Raw genomic sequence first — 20,084 nt, forward strand, 5'->3', positions numbered from 1 at the left:
AGAAGCGTTGACGCTACTCTGAAGGGTTCTTGTATGCTCTGGTCTTCTCCCTACAAGGAACTTGGAGAGAAATAATTGAAGACTTGCCCAGTCGTCTTGTTTATAATTGAAAACGGTCTGGTAGCAAGCTGCACCACTGAAAGGACTTCACTACTAAAAGATCATGCAAATACAGAGCAAGCTAACTATAGACTTATGGTAGACGTGTGGTACTTGTGAGTCCCCTCTTTTTTTAGAGAGAGAGAAAGAGGTGCATTTGCTAAAACGTGCAGATCACATTCTCTTAATTGCACATAAGCCATAGCCATTCTCTGCACATGGAGGGTTAAGGGGAGGGTTCAGTGCTGATGGTGAGTGGTTGGCAACAAGCTGAGGTGGAGCTGTCTAATGGTATCAGGCACCATGCTGCATTTGTGCAGAGGCCTCTAGCAAGTGGCGCCATTCAGTAACATCTATGCCAATATAAACAACTGGAGGTCTCCCAGCAACTGCAGCCAACTTGTACCTGCACTATGAAACTCTTCCTATCCGGTAGTATTGAGGCAGGAGAGCTGGAATCCCTTGCTCAACTTCAGCCGCTTGGAGTACAGATCTTTGTGTTAGCTCAGTGTTTCTCAACCTGTGCGTCCCCAGCTGTTTTTGGACTACAAGTCCCATCATTCCTAGCCAGTGGTCAGGGATGATGGGAGTTGTAGTCCAACAACATCGGGGACCCACAGGTTGAGAACTGCTGTGTTGCATCTGACAAACAGGAAATTTCAATAATATTAATACCTGTTTGTTTGTTCTTTTAAAAATGTTTTTCTGCAGGATCATTTATTGTGTGTTTTCAGAAGGAACCACAATAGACAGAGTACACAAAAGCATGGACACAGAAGGATTCCCTCCACCGCCACCACCTGAAGGTAAAAAGAAAGAGAGAAAAATCACTATGTTTGCATTGTATTTTAAAAGCCATCTGCTTGAACTGATTGCGTGCTTGCCTGTTCTTTTCACATTTTCACCTGCATTAACTTTCTCCTGCACAATCCCCTCAATGAATTCATAGGCATAAGGGCCTGCTCATAGCATGTGTTTTGAATATGATGAGATTCCACCAAGTGACTTCCTTCACTGACGCCAGCCTTTAGAGTTGCAGCACTTCTTCTAAAATGGTTTCCCCATTTGTTATGAATTATGCTGTGCTTGGAATTCAGTTCCTGTTATGGAATGTAACAGGGGATTGGGTGTGTATGTGCGCGCGCTAAATGCCGAAAGGTTACGTATATGAATGTGCAGTTTTGTGATGACAAGAATGCAGCGAACCTATTTTCTGAAATGGAGTTGATATTTTGCAGTCACACCCGTTCATACTGATTACTTAGGGTATTGCGGTTCAAACATATGCGCTGAGAGGGAACCAGAGAAAGGAATACACATGTGTGATAGATGCAGAATTAGGTGAAACATTTTTTTTTAAAAAAATTATCAGAATATTTGTAAACAGTCAACTCATTTAAAAATATTGAGGTGGTGCACAATTAGTGGCGCTGTGGGTTAAACCACAGAGCCTAGGAGTTGCCGATCAGAAGGTTGGCGGTTCAAATCCCCGCAACGGGGTGAGCTCCCGTTGCTCGGTCCCAGCTCCTGCCCACTTAGCAGTTGGAAAGCACGTCAAAGTGCAAGTAGATAAATAGGTACCGCTCCGGCGGGAAGGTAAACGGTGTTTCTGTGTGCTGCTCTGGTTCGCCAGAAGCAGCTTAGTCCTGCTGGCCACATGACCCGGAAGCTGTACGCCGGCTCCCTTGGCCAATAAAGCAAGATGAGCGCCGCAACCCCAGAGTCGGTCACAACTGGACCTAATGGTCAGGGGTCCTTTTACCTTTACCTTTATAACACTGTGTTAATTAGGTGTTTCATTCTTGTTTCATTGTCTTGAAGTCGCTAGCCATTTCAAGGGTGTAGGAATGAAGCATACTAGATTACCTACCTCCCAGAATAACTGTGAAGATATGCACCTCTCTGACTTCCTTGGAGAGATGCAGGAATCAGGATGCAATAAGATTCTGAGACTCCTAGCTTCCAGTTTCCTAAACGTGAAAGAGAGAGGCTCTGACTTTCTTGTTTGTGCAAGTGTAATCAAAACACGAGTGCTCAGAAGCAAGAAGACAAAGGCACGATTGAAAAGAAACAATATTATGTGCACCAAGCAGAACCATATGTACAAGCCAGAGAACAGTTTCCACGGCCATACTGATAAGTCACTGCTCCCCCCCTCTTTTTTTTTTACAAAGCAGCTTTGATTCTCTAGTGATAGCAACTGTTTCTACTGCAACATCCAACAAAGGTACAGCTGCAGTCATGGTTCTTTAAAGTATAATGCATAGCACTGCGCTAGATTGTAGTTTTAGGGCAAACAGCACAGGAAACCTGAAAAGTTACACTGGCGTTTTTTTCAAAGGGGTGGTATTGGGTTGGAGAGATGGGGGGAGAGATGTTCTGTATAAATGTGTTAGTTACGGTTTAATTAAACATAATTTTAAGAAAGATACACAAAGACCTCTTTAATGTTTTTTTCCACAGCACATTAATATACCATGTATCTGTAGAATGTGCCTTGTTCTTATTGTAATGTATGGTCTGTTTTTATGTTCTGCCTTGGCTCTTAATATTTGTAAGTTGCTTAGACTTTTGCCTTTTGGATTAAGTGATTAACAAATGAAATAAATATAATAATAATAATAGAATCTGTATATCAGAAGGTGACTGCACTTGCAAATTTTCGTTTGTGTCATCTAGGAGCAGAGGTTTGCGTGACTAGCTTTGTTTTGAAAGTTGTAAGAATATTGCCTAAAGTGAGCAGACACGGTAAAATGCGTTGTCTGTGCTGCATTTGTTTTGTGAGAAATGCCTGTTTGAGCATAGAGACAGGATGGTTACAAAGGATGATAAAAATGGAGCCAAGGTTTGAGATGAATGAGAACAGCATCTGAATTGTAATTATCAATAGTCTCTTGTTTGGGAAGCTGTTAATAGCTTGTTTGGTGTCTGAAATAGAGCAATGCCTTTCAGAAGAGAAAGTGAGACAGATCCTGTGGCTTTCCTTTTAGAAAAGCAACAGCCAGGAAAAATAAATCTGTTGAAAGTAAATAATCAATACTGTATTTAAAATTAGTCCTTTATAACAGAGAAGGAGAATGGAAAACTTTTTCTTTCTTCGTAGATAATTGCATTGCAATTTGTTCATAAAACTACCATATTTTTCGCACCATAGGGCGCACCGGACAATAGGATGCACCTTGTTTTAGAGGGGGGAGAACAAGAAAAAAAATTCTCCCCCTCTCTGCCCAGCGCCCCTTCAGTGAAGCGGCAGGAGGCGCTGCGCAGAGAGGGGGAGAATTTCCCCCCTCTTGTTTCCCCCCTCTAAAACAAGGTGCCGTTTAAGGTGCGTTCAGACGCCTTCAGGCGGCTACCTTGGAAGCCTGGAGAGCGAGAGGGGTCGGTGCGCACCGACCCCTCTCACTCTCCAGGCTTCAGGTTCCTTTCGACCTGCTCTTTGGGGCTGCCGGGTGGAAGCCCACCTCCAGCCCCAAAGAGCAGGTCGGGGAGCAGCGCAAAGGCGCGCGGCTATAGAGGCTCCTGCTATAGCCGCATGTCACCTCTCCAGCCGGGAGAGGGTCGCGGGGGGGGGCCTTCTTTAGCCCCATGCGCGCGCTCCCAGCTGGAGAGATGGCGCGCGGCTAAAGAGGCTGCTGCAATTGCTGTGTGTCACCTCTCCAGCTGGGAGAGGGTAAGTGGGGCTTCTTTAGCCCCGCACGCGTTCTCCCGGCTGGAGAGGTGGCGCACGGCTATAGAGGCTCCTGCCATAGGCGCGCGTCACCTCTCCAGCCGGCAGAGGGTCGCGGGGCTATGCTGTCTTCGCTCCATAGGATGCACACACATTCCCCCTTCATTTTTGAAGGGGGAAAAGTGCGTCCTATGGTGTGAAAAATACGGTACATGTCTCCAAACTGCATGTTACATTAAAATGCCCTTTCACATTTGTGTTTGAGCGTGCACATTTTAAAAAGTCTGCCTTGTGGTTTTGGGTGGAAGGGAATTTTGATCCCTACTCTGTGTCATAAGTCTGACAAAAGTTTCTTCACTAGAATCTATTTGCCCTTAAAACAAGGACAAGGCTTGTACTAGACCTTGACTTCTTCTCCAGGTTATTTCTACAATCTGGATGTAATCCATTCATAACAATATTGACTTGTGTAATTCCCCTTTTATCAGGCAGCCGTGATTATAAAAGATAACAAGCTACTGACAAGTGACACCTTCAAGCTTAACCACATTGGGAAGGAAACCAAAGAAAACATAAGCATGGCCCAGACAGAGAAAAAGACAGAGAAAATGGATAAAACAAGCAGGGCAGTGAATATTGTTTGGATTAAGCGTGAAACACTGTCCAAGCTCACGCCCAAAGGAGGTCACTTTATTGCTGCTAATGTAGTAGTTTGACTTTACCCACAGAGGTGCACTCCATTGTCTTTTGGAACAGACAGATTCCAACAATAGCAGGCATGAAGGATGTAAATTGGCCTGGTAAAATTAAGGACAGATTTCGCATAAAGTTGCACTGCTCCAAAAGTTCTCATTGAGTTGGCACAAAATTTGCAGTTGCTACTTGTGCTTTGTAAAAGCTGCTTTGGTGCAACAAAGCTTCATCTTTATAAATGAGGTCATGCACAAAATTACGCATGAACGATAAATGTGATAAGGGGGAGAGACGACAATGAGATTTCTGTAGACTTTGTTTCTGTGGCTGTGAGGAAAAATAATGGCCACACTGCTTTCATGGTCTGAAGCTGCTTGACTGCCTTTCTGAATGTAATGCTTCTGAGAAATCCTTATAAAGCCCTAGGATTTAGTCCAAAGTATTGCAGAGCCAATGGGATATGTTCAGCAAGAGAAAGAGTGAGCGACTTTCCTTCTGTGCAATAGAGCACTTCATTCTTGCTGCCTTCTTAATGCTCCAATTTCTCCTTTGCTGCATGACATTGTGGCCAGAGAAGGAGAATAGCTGAAGATTCACGATGCCAAATATGCTGACTGGTTATGAGATTAGGGTGTATTCTGTCTCTTCATTTATTAATTTTTTTAAAAAGACTAACAGTACAGTGGCAAGTACTCAGGATCACTAGTTTGACAACACCATTTTGGGACCACTGTGTGGCGATCACACAGGGTCCCCGGACGTTTAACGGTCTCTTGATCCCTGTGCCACCACTGTGCTCGCTTCCCTGCTGCCACCAATCCGTTACTCTCTGGTAAAACACTGAGTCCAGACAGTTGCTAAAAGTGAACAAAAAAAGGAAGAAGTTTATTTTACAAACATTAACAAGTTTATGGCTTCTCAGATAATATTCCTGTCAGCACCTTAACTTTAGTTTCTTTACCGGCCTAGACCTTCCTAATACCTTCTGACTGATTATCTCAACTGGTTGACTGACTCCTCTTAACAAATTCTCTCACTCTCTAACACCAGACTAGCCCAACCCACAGACTTATCTTCTCTATCTCTTCTAACTCCAGACTGTCTTCTCAACCAACCTAACTCTAACTCCCTCAAAAAAACAACACCACCTCTGTGCTTAAACCTTATATACAGTTAACTCTGCCCCTTGGGTTCCCATTAGTTAGTCATTTTACAATTAGGTAACCCTTTCCTTATGAACCTAATATGATGTCACACACCTAGGAGGGCAAACGCCACATACTGTTTTCTTAATTGCTCTGTGTGCTTGTTGCCATTTCTGAAGATAACTGCTAGTTCAACACTTTCTCCAGTGGTCTGAATGACTTTGAGTGAGCTTTCTTCAGAAAGGGGCTTGGTGTTACTCTCTCTGTTGTGGAAACAGAGCTGGCATCAAGGGTCTGCATAGTGGACATTTGCTGCAGGGAAATGGTGAAGAGCAGTGGCGGTGATTATCTTAATACAGTGGTACCTCGCAAGACGAATGCCTCGCAAGACAAAAAACTCGCTAGACGAAAGGGTTTTTTGTTTTTTGAGCTGCTTCGCAAGACGATTTTCCCTATGGGCTTGCTTCGCAAGACGGAAACGTCTTGCAAGTTTGTTTCCTTTTTCTTAACACCGTTAATACAGTTGCGACTTGACTTCGAGGAGCAACTCATAGAACACGGTGTGGTAGCCTTTTTTGAGGTTTTTAAAGACTTTGGTGATTTTTGAAGCTTTTCCAAAACTTTCCCGACACCGTGCTTCGCAAGACAAAAAAAATCGCAAGACGACAAAACTCGCAGAACGAATTAATTTCGTCTTGCGAGGCACCACTGTACATAGTGAAAAGGTGGACTCATAGGGGGAGGGGGCCCCTTGCCCACGGGCCCTTGAAAACAAGGAACCAGTACCACAAGACATACCTTGTTACTGCATTACTCAATTGTGCCTGCGTTCAGAAATTTGAGCCAATGGTATAATGGGCAGGGCCTTCAACCATTGCTGAAGAGTTTTGAATTAGCTTGCATGTTAATACATGAATAGATGGGTAAACCTCCCACAGAAAAGCTGTCAAAGAGTTGCATGAGTGTTGAAGGTCCCCAGTATCTGCCTTAGCTTATTTCACAGGATTAGACTTTTGCAGGTTTGTTCCTGAGATAATGGAGCAGGTTTTTGTCTCTGCTGTTATACGATTGGACCTTAAGTTGAATTAAGATGGTTGATGGAACCTTTCGAAACTGCACTGATTTTCTTTCTTTCTTAGAATTACCAAGCAGTGCCGGGTGTGAGGCTCTCAGTGTAAAGTATTTTGGGAAGAGTGAACAAAGATAACGTATCTTGTGCAAGCAGCAGAGAATTTCTATATTTGCTTGAGAGCTTGTAACACTTCTCCTTGGTGGTCTCTTGATGCTGGTTTGCTCAGCTCTGTTACAGCGTATGAGCATTCCTGTCAACAGCAACTTTTGCTTTTGAGCTTCTGTGGTTGTCGCCTCAATCCCTTAGGATGTGAATGATAGGATATTTAGCTTTGTGTTCAGAGACAAGTGAAAGAAGGAGCTTTTAAATGGTGCACACAAAAACTTAGCCATTTAACATGTCACACCAGCTAGATAATGAATATTATTTTAGTTTTTAAGTGGAAAAATATTGACCTTCCTTCCTTATAGTGCGTTAGAGGTGTCACTAACAGGCATGCTGAGTCAACGTGGTTCAGGAAACAGAATATATAGCAAGAAAGCTTATTGCTTTGACAGTCAGAACAGTTGAGCAGTGTGAATTTTTGTAGAGGAATTTTTCAGAGCGTGTCCAAGCTGGTAGAGTGTCTGAGAAAATCTTACATAATAATTAGATTTTCTAAGATTTATGTGGGTTTCCCTTGACCTCTTCTTACCTTCAAGTTAAATAATCTTGTTTCTAAATATATGCCTGGTTTCCTCCACTTCCCAAAGGAAAATATTTACATGGAAGTTTTTGAAGGAAAGAAAATAGATTTTTTTGTCAAGGTTCAGAAGAAGAGAGAGCTGAAAGGATTGCTTTTGACAAACTTAAGAAACACTTTGAAACACTGAAGACAACATTAGCATTGATGAATCACAGAACCCAAAGTTTTGATAGTATGTTTATCTTCTGTTCTTCTCCTAAGATGTTGGGCTTTGGTGAAGTACAAAGCAGTCCTATGAGATGTGTATTTGTGTGGAACTTGGTAGCAGAGCTACCACCACTCCCAGCTGAGATGTTAAAAAATTCTTTGTTTAGTCCACATGTATGATTAAATACAATGGTTTCCAAACTTTCCCCACCATAGACCACGTGAAACAACAACACAAAACTAGGGTGATAATTCAAGTATTATTCAGAGCAGACTCACTACTCATTGACTTCACTTACTCATGTTACTAATTCATTTCAGTGGGTCTACTCGGGGGAAAACTTAGATGAATACCACACTAATGATAATATCTATATATGATCATATTCAAAAGCTTTGCTAAACTACTGTTAAAAATTGTATAACCATTGTCAAAAAGTGAAATTGATCTTTATCATGATAGTGACATTGGATCTTTTCTTCCTTTGGGCATTATGGCAATTAAAACATCTCCGTACACTTCCTGTAATTTATTTCCAGACAATGTTTCACTGTTAGCTAGAAGTTCAGCAGTATATTTATAGAAGGATGAAGTCACCATAACCGTGTCCCAGAGTTGTATTGTCTTTTAATAATCATTTGTCCAATATTTCTTGTTTGACTCTGCAACTAGAGCTGTCTAGTCTACCTAAGTTAGACGTGGTCATTGTTTTGTTTATAAAGTCTGTTTTTTAAGTTTTAGAAAACGAACTAACAACCGGCACTGCTGATGATGAAGAGGAGGAGGAAGGAGAACAGTTTGACTTTGATAGTGGAGATGAAATTCCAGAAGCAGACAGGCAAAGTGCTTTGCCATCGAATTTAGAGCCTAAGAAGAATAACACAGAACAGGAAGAAGTGAATTCTACAGGTACGTGTGACCATGCCTAATAATGCCATGAGAGCATTGCTGATAATTTATTTATTTACTTAGTGCATGTGAGACCTCTTTCAACATAATAATGAACTGCAAACGTTCATTCAAAACAGAAATAAGTACATGGAAAGAACATTGGGATAGTTTCTATGGGCAACTCTCCATGAGCTCATAGCTTCAAGGTGTCGTTTACATAAGAGGCGACATGCAATAAGTGTGCTTGAAGAGCGCACAGATTGCGCACAGGCTTTCTAAGGACCAGATTCAGCTAATGGGTCCTACTAGTGGAAGCCCATGCAAGAACTGCTAATTCAACGGGACATTTTTCCCCTCACTTCCCCCTCCCAAAATTAGGTGTTTTTTTGGGGGGGGGGACAGAAGAATCCTCAGAACAGCAAATGGTGGGAGGAGAAGGAAGATTGTGCTGTTCTTCTGAAATGCTTGCACAGGTGGAATGATCTCCTTAGCACTACATTCTACGCAGTCCTTATGGGTGTTCGAGTCCTGTTTACATAAGGGTGGTGATGGAACCAGAGCCAGCGGGTGTAGTCTCAAGTCATTTCTATGCAGAATGAACACTTGTGCAGGCTGGCCTAAGGTGATATCAAAAGATAAAGATATGCTGCTTAGGAAATAAAAAGAAGAAATTGCTTCATCTTCTTCCACTCCTCTTTAAGTTTGCCTGATATAACATATGCAAGATGATACAATGGTACCTCAGGTTACATACACTTCAGGTTACATATGCTTCAGGTTACAGACTCTGCTAACCCAGAAATAGTGCTTCAGGTTAAGAACTTTGCTTCAGGATGAGAACAGAAATTGTGCTCCGGCGGCGCGGCAGCAGTAGGAGGCCCCATTAGCTAAAGTGGTGCTTCAGGTTAAGAACAGTTTCAGGTTAAGAACGGGCCTCCGGAACGAATTAAGTACTTAACCCGAGGTACCACTGTATCATTTACTTCACAAGCTGGTTGAGTTTCTCTGTCAGCAGAGGCACTGGGTTGCATCCAAAGTACCAATAATCTTACAGAAGGTGGAGCACAAGTAAGCTCAGGTCCCCTCTTGTGGTTTCCACCAAAGTCTCTCAGGTTGGGCATGGAAGGCTGCTGTAGGAAGACGGTCATTGGCTGAATATGGCTTTACAGGGGCCAGAACTGTCAAACTGAATCAAAACCACTATGCCAAACCATAGTTTGTGCTCACTATAATTTATAACCCAAACCAAAAGTTTGATCTTTCATCTGGCAGGCTGCAGTTTAGAGTTGCTCTCTTCCATTCTTCGTCTGAGCAGCACACTTGTTTCTGGAGTCTGCTACAGAATTATCTCCTTAAGAAGGGTTTTGAGGATTCATCTGAAGGGCAAGAGCATTGCAACAGGGTTCCTGCAAGGGAATTTGTGTTTTGACAACAACTTGTGTGGTTTTCATTCAAGGGAATGAAAATGTGGATGGAGCCGAGAAAATGGCGGGAGCTGACAGCACAGCAGAGGTGGTCCCACCAAGAGTAAACCCATACTCTGTCATAACAATTTCGCCAATGCAAGAAAAGGAGCCATCATTGTCACCAGAGCCAAGCCCACAGGATGGAAGTATAAGCCCTACCCTCCCAAGTGGATATTCTGTTCCTGTGCCCTGCGGTTATGCTGTACCATCCAACTTACCATTGCTGTTGCCAGCATACTCCAGTCCTGTCATAATACGAACTGTGTCTGTGGATGAAGAAGGTAATGTAACTTTGGAAGGCACCGTTTATGAAGCAGTATCATAGTTCAGATACTTTACATACATACATAATTTTATTTGCATGCCGCCTTTCCATAATTTAAAACCATGCTCAAGGAGGCTTATGACATGCAAAAAGTTACCTAATTCCAAACATAAGTACTCGTAAGCAATAAATAAAACATCAAAGCACACAAATTGAACAGTTTCAACATAAATTACAATAAGATCTAAAATAAAATACAAAATAATAATATCAATAACAGCAACAACACACACACTCAACAACCCCCACTAAAGTTACTGCAGCCCAAGAGTCTGTTCAGCCGCCTCAATTTTTGTAGCTGGAGTCAGTCAGGGTCTTGCCTTCCCAGGCCAGGTGGGAAAAGGCCTGCAAGACAGGGAGCAAGTCCCCCAGAACTCACAGCCAAGATGATACTTTGTGGGCGACTGCACCCAATAAGAGGGAAGGAACTTGCAGCCTTCTATCACTGTTCTTCTCTTTGCCGCTGTATGGTTATTTCACAATGGGTTACTTAGTGGATTGTTTGTTCCTCGCTGTAATCCAAGATGCGATTTGTCTGGATTGGTTCCATTGACAGGGAAGGGCTGTAGCTCAGTGATACATAGGGAATGGAATGGGTGAATCCGCCAGTTTCTGTTTCAGTTTTTCCTTTTCCCAACCTTGTTCTCTACATTCTCACATTAGTTTGCATTTTTTTTTAAAGTTCTCTTGCAAACTCATCAGCATCTTAGTATAAATTTCTCCTAATGTGCACATTTTTTGTAGGTGATTTTGCTCAATATACCCATTTTTGCAAAGCAATTTCCCCTGTAAAAATGCATTTTTGAACGGTGTTTTTATTGAAATATGCACTTTTATATATACAGTGCTACCTCGGTTTACAAACTTAATCCGTTCCAGAAGTCCGTTCTTAAACCGAAACTGTTCTTAAACTGAGGTGTGCTTTCCCTAATGAGGCCTCCCCCCACTGGTGCCTTTCCACCGTTCAGATTCTGTTCTTAGACCAAGGTAAAGTTCACAAACCGGGACACTACTTCCGGTTTTGCAGAGTTCGTAAACCAAATCGTTCGTAAACAGGACTGTTCTTAAACCGAGGTACCACTGTATATAAAAACTTCATCCCAGTACATGCACTTCAGTACACATTACTTGGCTGGAGACCTGCAATGCAAAACACAGAGAAGTGCTGTGTTCTGGTTTGCACGCTGTCTTGGAAAAATGTGAATTGGGTAGGTTTGCCTTTAAATGTGAGCTGAAATGAATTTCACCTGCATCTCTAGTGGCAGAACATCTGTTTTGCATACAAAAGGTCCTAGGTTTAAGCCCCTGCATCTCCAGAGAGAGAACCTTGTATGAAATCCTGGACAGCCACTGTCAACTTCTTTAGACAGTACTGAGCAAGGTAGACCCATTGTTCTGGCTCAGTATAAAGCAGGTTCCTATGTTCCTACAAGGATTATTTTGAACATCGAGAGTAATCTACAATAGCAGTGTGTAATTTGTAAATCTTTGACATATATAGCTGCTAATGCTCTGAAGAGTACTGGCTTTCATTCTAAAAACAACATTAAATCCTTATATTTCTAGTTTAAATATGTTGCCACAAACATATCTGTCAGCCTGTGTATTTCTGAATGTGTTACCTATCCCTAGCCTGAAGTTAGATCACTTTAGTGTTCAAATAGTTTGCTAACAAGAGGAGTAAAGTGAAAAGGTTAGAAAACGTATGCAAGGAAGATATAATATATAGGGTCTGGTTTGCAACTCTACAGGTTTGTCTTTTCTATTTTTTTTTTATTTTCCTACCTTTTACTCCAAGCCCAAGGTAGAGAATGCTGTTTGCATTTAAGAGAACTAATTTTTATTTTGCAAAGTACCGTATTTTTCACTCTATAAGAAACACTTTCCCCCTCCTAAAAAGTAAGGGGAAATGTGTGTGCGTCTTATGAAGCGAATGCAGGCTGCACAGCTATCCCTGAAGCCAGGAGAGCAAGAGGAATCGGTGCGCACCAATCCCTCTTGCTCTCCTGACTTCAGGGATAGCCGCCCGAAGCCTCCTGAGCACAGCACTTGCTCTCCTGGCTTCGCTTCGCTGGAGAGGCGCTGCGCAGCTTTCCCTCTCTGCACACGCCCCTTCAGCGAAGTGGGAGGAGAAATGGAAGGGGCTCTGCTTCTCCTGCTGCTTCGCTGAAGGGGCGCTGTGCAGAGAGGGAAAGCTGCGCAGCGCTTCTTCAGCGAAGCGACAGGAGAAACGGAGCCCCTTCCATTTCTCCTCCTGCTTTGCTGGAGAGGCACTGAGCAGAGAGGGAGAGAATTTTTTTCTTCTTGTTCTCCTCCTTTAAAACTAGGTGCGTCTTATGGTCGGGGGCGTCTTATAGAGCGAAAAATACGGTGATGTGAGTGTTTCAATCACAACTATTGTATTTTTTTAACATGGCTGTTACTGAGAGAGATTCTATTACTACTTCTGTTTCCTTTAGCAAATGTTCATATAGTTGCTGAAGATTGCCATAATTCTCAGAGTTCAGAGGATCCCCAGAACGGGTAAGAAGAAAATACTGGAGTTTATTAAAAAAAAAATCTTCTGTAAAGAGTAAAGTGCATGTGTTGGATGCAAGAGCTGGTATCCATGCCCCTTGTTTTGTCTTGAGTTTGAGGGTCAAAATGTTTGTTTCATAACAGCCTCCTTCAGTAAGAACAGTCGATGAGGCAGACTCTGATAGTGAATGGATTCTTTTGCAGCTCCTTCACCTTGTTTTAGACACCTTTCCACATTCCTCCATTTTGCAGGTTGTCTACTTCTCCAGCAGGGGTGGGAGTCCTTATCTTCCTCCCTCCCCTCTCCCACTGGCCAAGTTTGACTTTCCCACCTGTCAATCATGTGATGCCACAACGATGCCAGGGGGCCTCCTTTGTGGGTATAGAGGAACAGCCTGGTGTGCAATTCTTCATCCAACAAGGCATGTTGGGGCCAGTGCAGTGGCAAGGATTTGGGCTCGATAAACTTTGAGGTCCCTACCAAGCCTGTAGTCCTGCAATCAGGTTGGCCGCTGTAAGAAATGGGCTGTTGCGTGAGTGGACATTTGGGTCAGATCCACCAGAACTCCTACATTCTCTCTGCATGGTTTCTGTTGCAGTTCCTCTGCCTTCAACAACAGCTGTCTCTGTCAAGCCAGAACCCTATGCTTCTGCAAACTTTCTCTGCTCTGCAGAGCCTTAACTCCCCTGCAGCTTTGCTTCTACTTGCCCGTCCCTGTGACTCATTTATTAAGTCATCCTTGGGCATCTCCCTTTATGACATGTTTTTCTTCCTCGGCATGCTAGAATTCTGGGCAGTGGCTGTCCTGTCAGAGCCTCAGACAGTCATTTTCAAACCAAAGTATTTATTTTGGATAAATTAAGGGATAGCATTTCTTGAGCGAGGCTGTCATTGCCAGATTGCTAAGTTTAGGCTTCTAGTGGAAACAAACTGCAGTGATCCATAGAGCCATATTTGAGCAAAGGGCAACTCAGTCCCTTGAGATCTGTGATGCAATAGCTGCTTTGCCCAAACACACACACACACACACACACACACACACACACGTCTAGCTACTGCCTAGGTAGAATGTTTCTTTCTCAGTTTCTGCCCTGAAGCACTGCAAACCATCTTCTTGCTACTCCATTGTGAGCAAACAGCACTGGTGGAGCAAACAGCACTGGTGGAACTGTACACAGACCCATCACTACCTGAAGCCCATTACATGAGAAAGCACCCATATCATAGGTGATTGCCATATCAAACTGCATCTCAATGGTGGGAAGAGAGAAACACTTACAGATATGGGAGGGGGCTGGGATAGGCAAGCTGTTAAATAGCTTCCTGGCCCCAGCAGACATTGTGATCAAGTACATGTGGTTTGCTAGAACCATTGGACCACTGCTGCATTGCTGCTCTGCCTCTGCTATGTAGCTTGATGCAGTTAACACCCCTCTCCTGCAAGAAGCATTGTACAATCTCTTCCACCTTCAGTGGCTGTGTTTAACAGCATCTAGTTTGCTGGCATGCACACAGAGCCTCCCTGAGCACACTTGGAAAGGGGATTTTAGAATCAGTTGTATTTAGTAGGAGTAGTGCAGAAACTACAGCACAGGCTGGCATTATCCGCTATCTGTGCATGCAAATTAGGATCATGACAGGAGTCAATATTTGGTACATTTTAGGTTTGTTTGTTTTTTAACATCTCCTATTTCTGCATTGGTTTCCTCCCCTGCATTTTGTAATTAAAACCTCAAGCAAAGCCAGGCTCGCTTTCCAGTTCTCATTCTGCAGCAAACTGAAAGAATGTTAAGGAAGAGCAGCTGCACAGAACTACTTTGTGGGTAGGGACGCAGGTGGCACTGTGGTCTAAACCACTGAGCCTCTTGGGTTTGCCAATCAGAAGGTCGGCGGTTCGAATCCCCGCATCGGGGTGAGCTCCCATTGCTCTGTCCCAGCTCCTGCCAACCTAGCAGTTCGAAAGCACGCCAGTGCAAGTAGATAAATAGGTACCGCTCCCACGGGAAGGTAAACTGCATTTTTGTGTGCTCTGGTTTCTGTCATGGTGTTCCATTGTGCCAGAAGCGGTTTAGTCGTGCTGGCCACATGACCCGCAAAGTTGTCTGTGGACAAACTCCGGCTTCCTTGGCTTGAAAGCAAAATGAGCACCGCATCCCCATAGTCACCTTTAACTGGACCTAACCATCCAGGGGTCCTTTACCTTTTACCTTTACATTATGGGTGGTGGTGGTGGGGAATGTGCTGAAGGCTTAAACTGCATTCCAAGTCCCTGAATGTCAGACAGTACAGCTTCTATTCACCCTTACTTATGAATAAGCTTCACCGAACTTCATTGAGATTACAAAGCAAACATACATAGTATTGCACTGTGGATAACTGAAATATTTATTATAATTAATAACTTATATGTGCTTATTTTAAAGTGAAGATAATCGGGGGAATAAAGATGAGAATGCCTTGGCCAAATGGGCTGCTGATCCTGCAAACACAGACTGGATGGAGAGTAAGTACTGGTGATTATGGTTCCTCTAGAAATCAGGGAATGGGAAACTGTGGTCCACCAATATTGTTGGATTACGACTCCCATTGGCGATGGTGGCTGGGGCTGATGGGACTTTGGACGACCATTGGGTCCAACTTTTCTGCTCTGTAGAATGAGTTGGTGTGTCTCAGTTTATCGCTCAAATAGCTGTTTATATTGGAATGTTTTATTTAAGTCTGGAATGAATGCCTCCTTGTTTCTGGATACCTGGTCCGATTTCATTATTCAGGGTCGGTCCGGAAATTCCACATACAGTTCTCTGCTTCTAGGGATGTTGATGGTTAGATTCCTCTGATACGATTGCTCTACAAGTATCCTAGACACTGCTTATGTCTAATTCGATCTCATTTTATTTCCCTCATTATCAGCAACTGGGTATCCAAGCTCGCGCACATGTTGGCCAGACAAAAAGAAAAAGATGAAATTAGCAGGGCACATATCTTCTGTAAACTCAGGGGAATTGTGCAAAATTGCAGCTTCTTTGACTTGCGAGTCTGAAGAAGCCCCCTTCAGTACATATATGCTTGACCAATTCAATCTCTAATATTGGCACACCTTATGTGCACTTCATGGAGTAATGAGTATAGTCGTACCTTGATTCTCGAATGTAATGTGTTCTGGAAGTCTGTTCGACTTCCGAAAACATTCAAAAACCAAGGCGCACCTTCCGATTGGCTGCAGGAGCTTCCTGCACTCAATTTGAAGCCACAGAAGCCGCGTCACGTGTTCAGCTTCCAAAAAACGTTTGCAAACTGGAACACTTACTTCCGGGTTTGCGGCGTTCGGGAGCTGAAACGTACGAGTACCAAGGCGTTTGAGAACTAAGGTACAATAGTACTGTAGTTGATCCCTCTGTGTCTCCAGCAAGTCTCCTTCATCTTCTTGCTCATGCCTCTTCTCTTTTCTATATGGTGTCGTCTGATGCTTCTTTTCTTTTGCCTTCAGCATGTCTGCAGAACAAGAGATTGTGAAGGGCAGAGAAGGGTGCAGTTTTCCACCATCTTGGGGAGTAGGCAGGGAGCCGCAAAACGCATGGACACCCTTGTTGAATTTATTTATTTATATTTATATACCACCTTTCCCCCAGAACTGGGGCTCAAGGCAGCTAGAAACACCACTGGACTGTTAAAAGAACTACATGTGGGTCCTGGGACCTAGTTAGGCAACAGCTGGATTACATAATGGCTTATATTGCCACCCTGGGATCCTTTGGGAGAAAGGTTGGCAAGCAAATATATAAATAAATAAATATGCAGTCGGTGCAGAAAATATAAAAGCATGTTGCAGATGATGCTGCTGCTGTTATTATTTGTACCCCTACCATCTATTATTTCTTCTTAACCTTTATAATAATAATATAATAATAATTTATTATTTATACTTCGCCCATCTGGTTGAGATTCCCCAGCCACTCTGGGCGGCTTCCAATCGAGTGTTAAAAACAATACAGCATTAAATATTAAAAACTTCCCTAAACAGGGCTGCCTTCAGATGTCTTTTAACGATAAGATAGCTACTTATTTCCTTCACATCTGAAGGGAGGGCGTTCCACAGGGCTGGCGCCACTACCGAGAAGGCCCTCTGTCTGGTTCCCTGTAACCTCGCTTCTCACAATGAGGGAACCGCCAGAAGGCCCTCGGCGCTGGATCTCAGTGTCCGGGCTGAACAATGGGGGCTCTGCAAATATTTTTGTGTGTGTCTTGCTAAAAGTCTATGGTGTTTGTCTAATATATTGTGGTTTTTCCATCTTTTTTTGCGTTCAGATCCAGATGAGGTAATATATGACGATGTGCCAAGAGAAAATTCAGACTCAGAACCAGGTATGAGTTTGAATTCAAAACCTAGGCTTAGACTTAGAATTATTGATAAATGGTACAGGGAAAAATCACTATCTGAAGTTTTAATGGGAGCTGATGATCAATCCTTTCCCGTCCTGCCCTCCCCCCCCACCAAATCCTCCCTTATTAGCCTTGAACCTCACAGGGTTAGAATAGAATAGAATAGAATAGAATAGAATAGAATAGAATAGAATATTGCAGCGGAGGACACCAGATTTAGCCTTATGGAAGAGAAATCCCATCAACCTCCATGAAGAAACTCACTTGACTTACTCTGAAAAAGGGCTTCAATTTACAGATTTAAAGATCATCCTTATGAAGGGTGAAAAAGCCAGTTGGGGAAGTGAATTGTTACACAAAGAAGGAATTAAGAACTCCACTCATGCTTTACCATCCCCAATTGCCCCTTCTGGAAATGACATTTGCATGTTAAATATATGGGATGTTCCTGTTTTGTCAGTGCCATTTTAGGCTATGTGTGTTATGGGGTTGATGTAGAGTTCACATGTGAATTTATTCAGAGCAGGGGTGGTATTCATAGAGGGAGCAGGGAATGTTCTACAAGAAAATCCATGAACCACCCCCTTTCCATTTATCTTCCTGACTCTTTTTAGGCTCTTCTGAAATGCTGTATATAAGTACCATGTCTTTGTTGTTATGTAATCCCTGCCAATCGGGGATTATATAGTGAACATAATGACCTCCTAACCCTATGATTGCCAATGTAATCAGGAAGCTTTGCCTTCCATCTGAAGTGGATATATTTGCCTCCTGTGATATCACATAACCAAATACGGCTGGCTGAGTAATACAATGATGCCATGAGAATATATTTTCATCTCCTTTGATTTATTCCCCCCCCCAAAAAAAAAATTGCTGAAAGACGGCTTATATGTGAAGTGTTTGTAGAAACTGACTCCCATTTTGTCTCAGCCTATTTTTGTGTGTGCCTCTGTATTCATGTACCATTTCTTGTTTTCCATAATCGTTTTCCAGAAATGTTATTGCATATCTCAGCTTCCTTCTATATCTCTTTATATCTATGGGCAACACATTACAGTGGTACCTCGCAAGACGAATGCCTCACAAGACAAAAAACTCGCTAGACGAAAGGGTTTTTTGTTTTTTGAGCTGCTTCGCAAGACGATTTTCCCTATGGGCTTGCTTTGCAAGACGGAAACGTCTTGCAAGTTTGTTTCCTTTTTCTTAACACCGTTAATACAGTTGCGACTTGACTTCGAGGAGCAACTCATAGAGCGCGGAGTGGTAGCCTTTTTTGAGGTTTTTAAAGACTTTGGTGATTTTTGAAGCTTTTCCAAAACTTTCCCGACACCGTGCTTCGCAAGACGAAAAAAATCGCAAGATGACAAAACTCGCGAAACGAATTAATTTTGTCTTGCGAGGCACCACTGTACATTTGTTCTGGGTCACTTTTAGCCAGGAAATTTAGCCTGCTTTTTAGAGTACTTGCAATCCAAATGTTGTTGCATATTATGATATTAAAGGTGACTGCTTCTAAAATTCCGTAATGCTTCTTATGTGATTTTATTTATTTATATATTTTTACTTTGGTTGTAAATTGCTTGAGAACCTTTTTAGTGCAAAGCTATAAATTGAATAAACCTATAATTTTATAAAATTTGCCAACCACCCTGTGATCTTCGTATGAAGGGTGGTATATTATTATTATTATTATTATTATTATTATTATTATTATTATTATTACTATTACTATTACTATTACTATTATTATTATTATTATTATTATTATTATCTACAACAACAAAAACAGGAGGCATAGGAAAAGGAGGTGCATATGCCTGTGAATAATTCCTTGGCACACTATGCAATACCATAACTTGATTTTTGCATTTAAGCAAAGCTACGTTTCCCCCCCTGAAATCGCAAATTATATGCATGGCCAAACGTATGACACCTGTACTTGCTAACTGTGGGAAAGGCACACTATTAAGTGTATTCAGCAATTGGACCAAAGTCAGTGGTTTTCTCACAACGATTATCTGGGCACCTCCAACCTTTACCATCTGATCTATCAAAGAAAGATGTAGACTTTCCTTTAGATAAGGAATTATTCGCTTAAAGTAATAGAAGTGAATTGTAAAGCCAGACTTTGCACAAGGAATTAAGTGTGTAAATAAGACAAGACAACATAAATTTATTCATTCCTGGGATATAGTTTAAATAAAGGGTATGAGTTTCCCGAACATGGAGTAATATAATGATGTATCTCCTTTATGCCCAACGCTATAGGACCTGAGGTCTCCCATTGCTGCTCTAGAACCTATACTCTGAAAGATATTCCAAGACAGAATGCAAACTCTGCCTTTTGTGGCGTGATAATAGATGTGTTGATTTCTTAACCTTTTACTAATTCTTTAATCCTGCATTGAAAAGTGCAGGTGCAAGCTCATAGAACTGGTAATGAATTTGAACTTCTTCATAGCTTAACAAAATTATATTTTGCGTATTAATGCATGCAGAGGAGATGATTTACGATGATGTTGAAAATGGAGATGAAGGTGGAAATAGCTCTCTAGAATATGGGTGGAGTTCGAGTGAGTTTGAAAGCTATGAAGAGCAAAGCGATTCAGAGTGTAAGAATGGAATGCCCAGTTCTTTTCTGCGTGGCAACCACAGAAGACAAGTATGTAACTTTCTTTGGTAGCATTTTTTGTAGCACATTGTTGACATGCTTCCAAACACCGTAGTTTCCCCAAGCTTTATGATGTCCATTTTTTCTCATGCATTTGATTTCAAACCACATAGGTAGTAATCTAAAAATGAGAGATGACAAATATCCAGGCATAGTAAGACAAGAAAGGAAGTTAATAAATGCATACAAATGGAATTTTAAAGTAAGCTATTTGTCTTTTATAGATACAAAGAACTCTACTAGCATTCATTAAGCAGTGTT

General features: G+C 42.2%; 1 protein-coding gene across 1 annotated transcript in view; it reads left to right on the top strand.

The window, feature by feature from the left end:
• Window positions 1-20,084, top strand: part of ARHGEF10 (Rho guanine nucleotide exchange factor 10) — a 101,621-nt gene that overhangs the window by 10,331 nt on the left and 71,206 nt on the right. The window contains exons 2-8 of the mRNA XM_053380813.1: window positions 811-905; window positions 8,305-8,478; window positions 9,917-10,207; window positions 12,711-12,774; window positions 15,193-15,272; window positions 17,075-17,131; window positions 19,651-19,814. Coding sequence (XP_053236788.1) covers window positions 866-905; window positions 8,305-8,478; window positions 9,917-10,207; window positions 12,711-12,774; window positions 15,193-15,272; window positions 17,075-17,131; window positions 19,651-19,814 — 870 coding nt within the window. The 5' untranslated portion in view covers window positions 811-865. The remainder of the gene's footprint in view (window positions 1-810; window positions 906-8,304; window positions 8,479-9,916; window positions 10,208-12,710; window positions 12,775-15,192; window positions 15,273-17,074; window positions 17,132-19,650; window positions 19,815-20,084) is intronic.

Source organism: Podarcis raffonei, chromosome 3 (genome assembly GCF_027172205.1).
Source record: "Podarcis raffonei isolate rPodRaf1 chromosome 3, rPodRaf1.pri, whole genome shotgun sequence".
NCBI classification, from domain to species: Eukaryota; Metazoa; Chordata; class Lepidosauria; order Squamata; family Lacertidae; genus Podarcis; species Podarcis raffonei.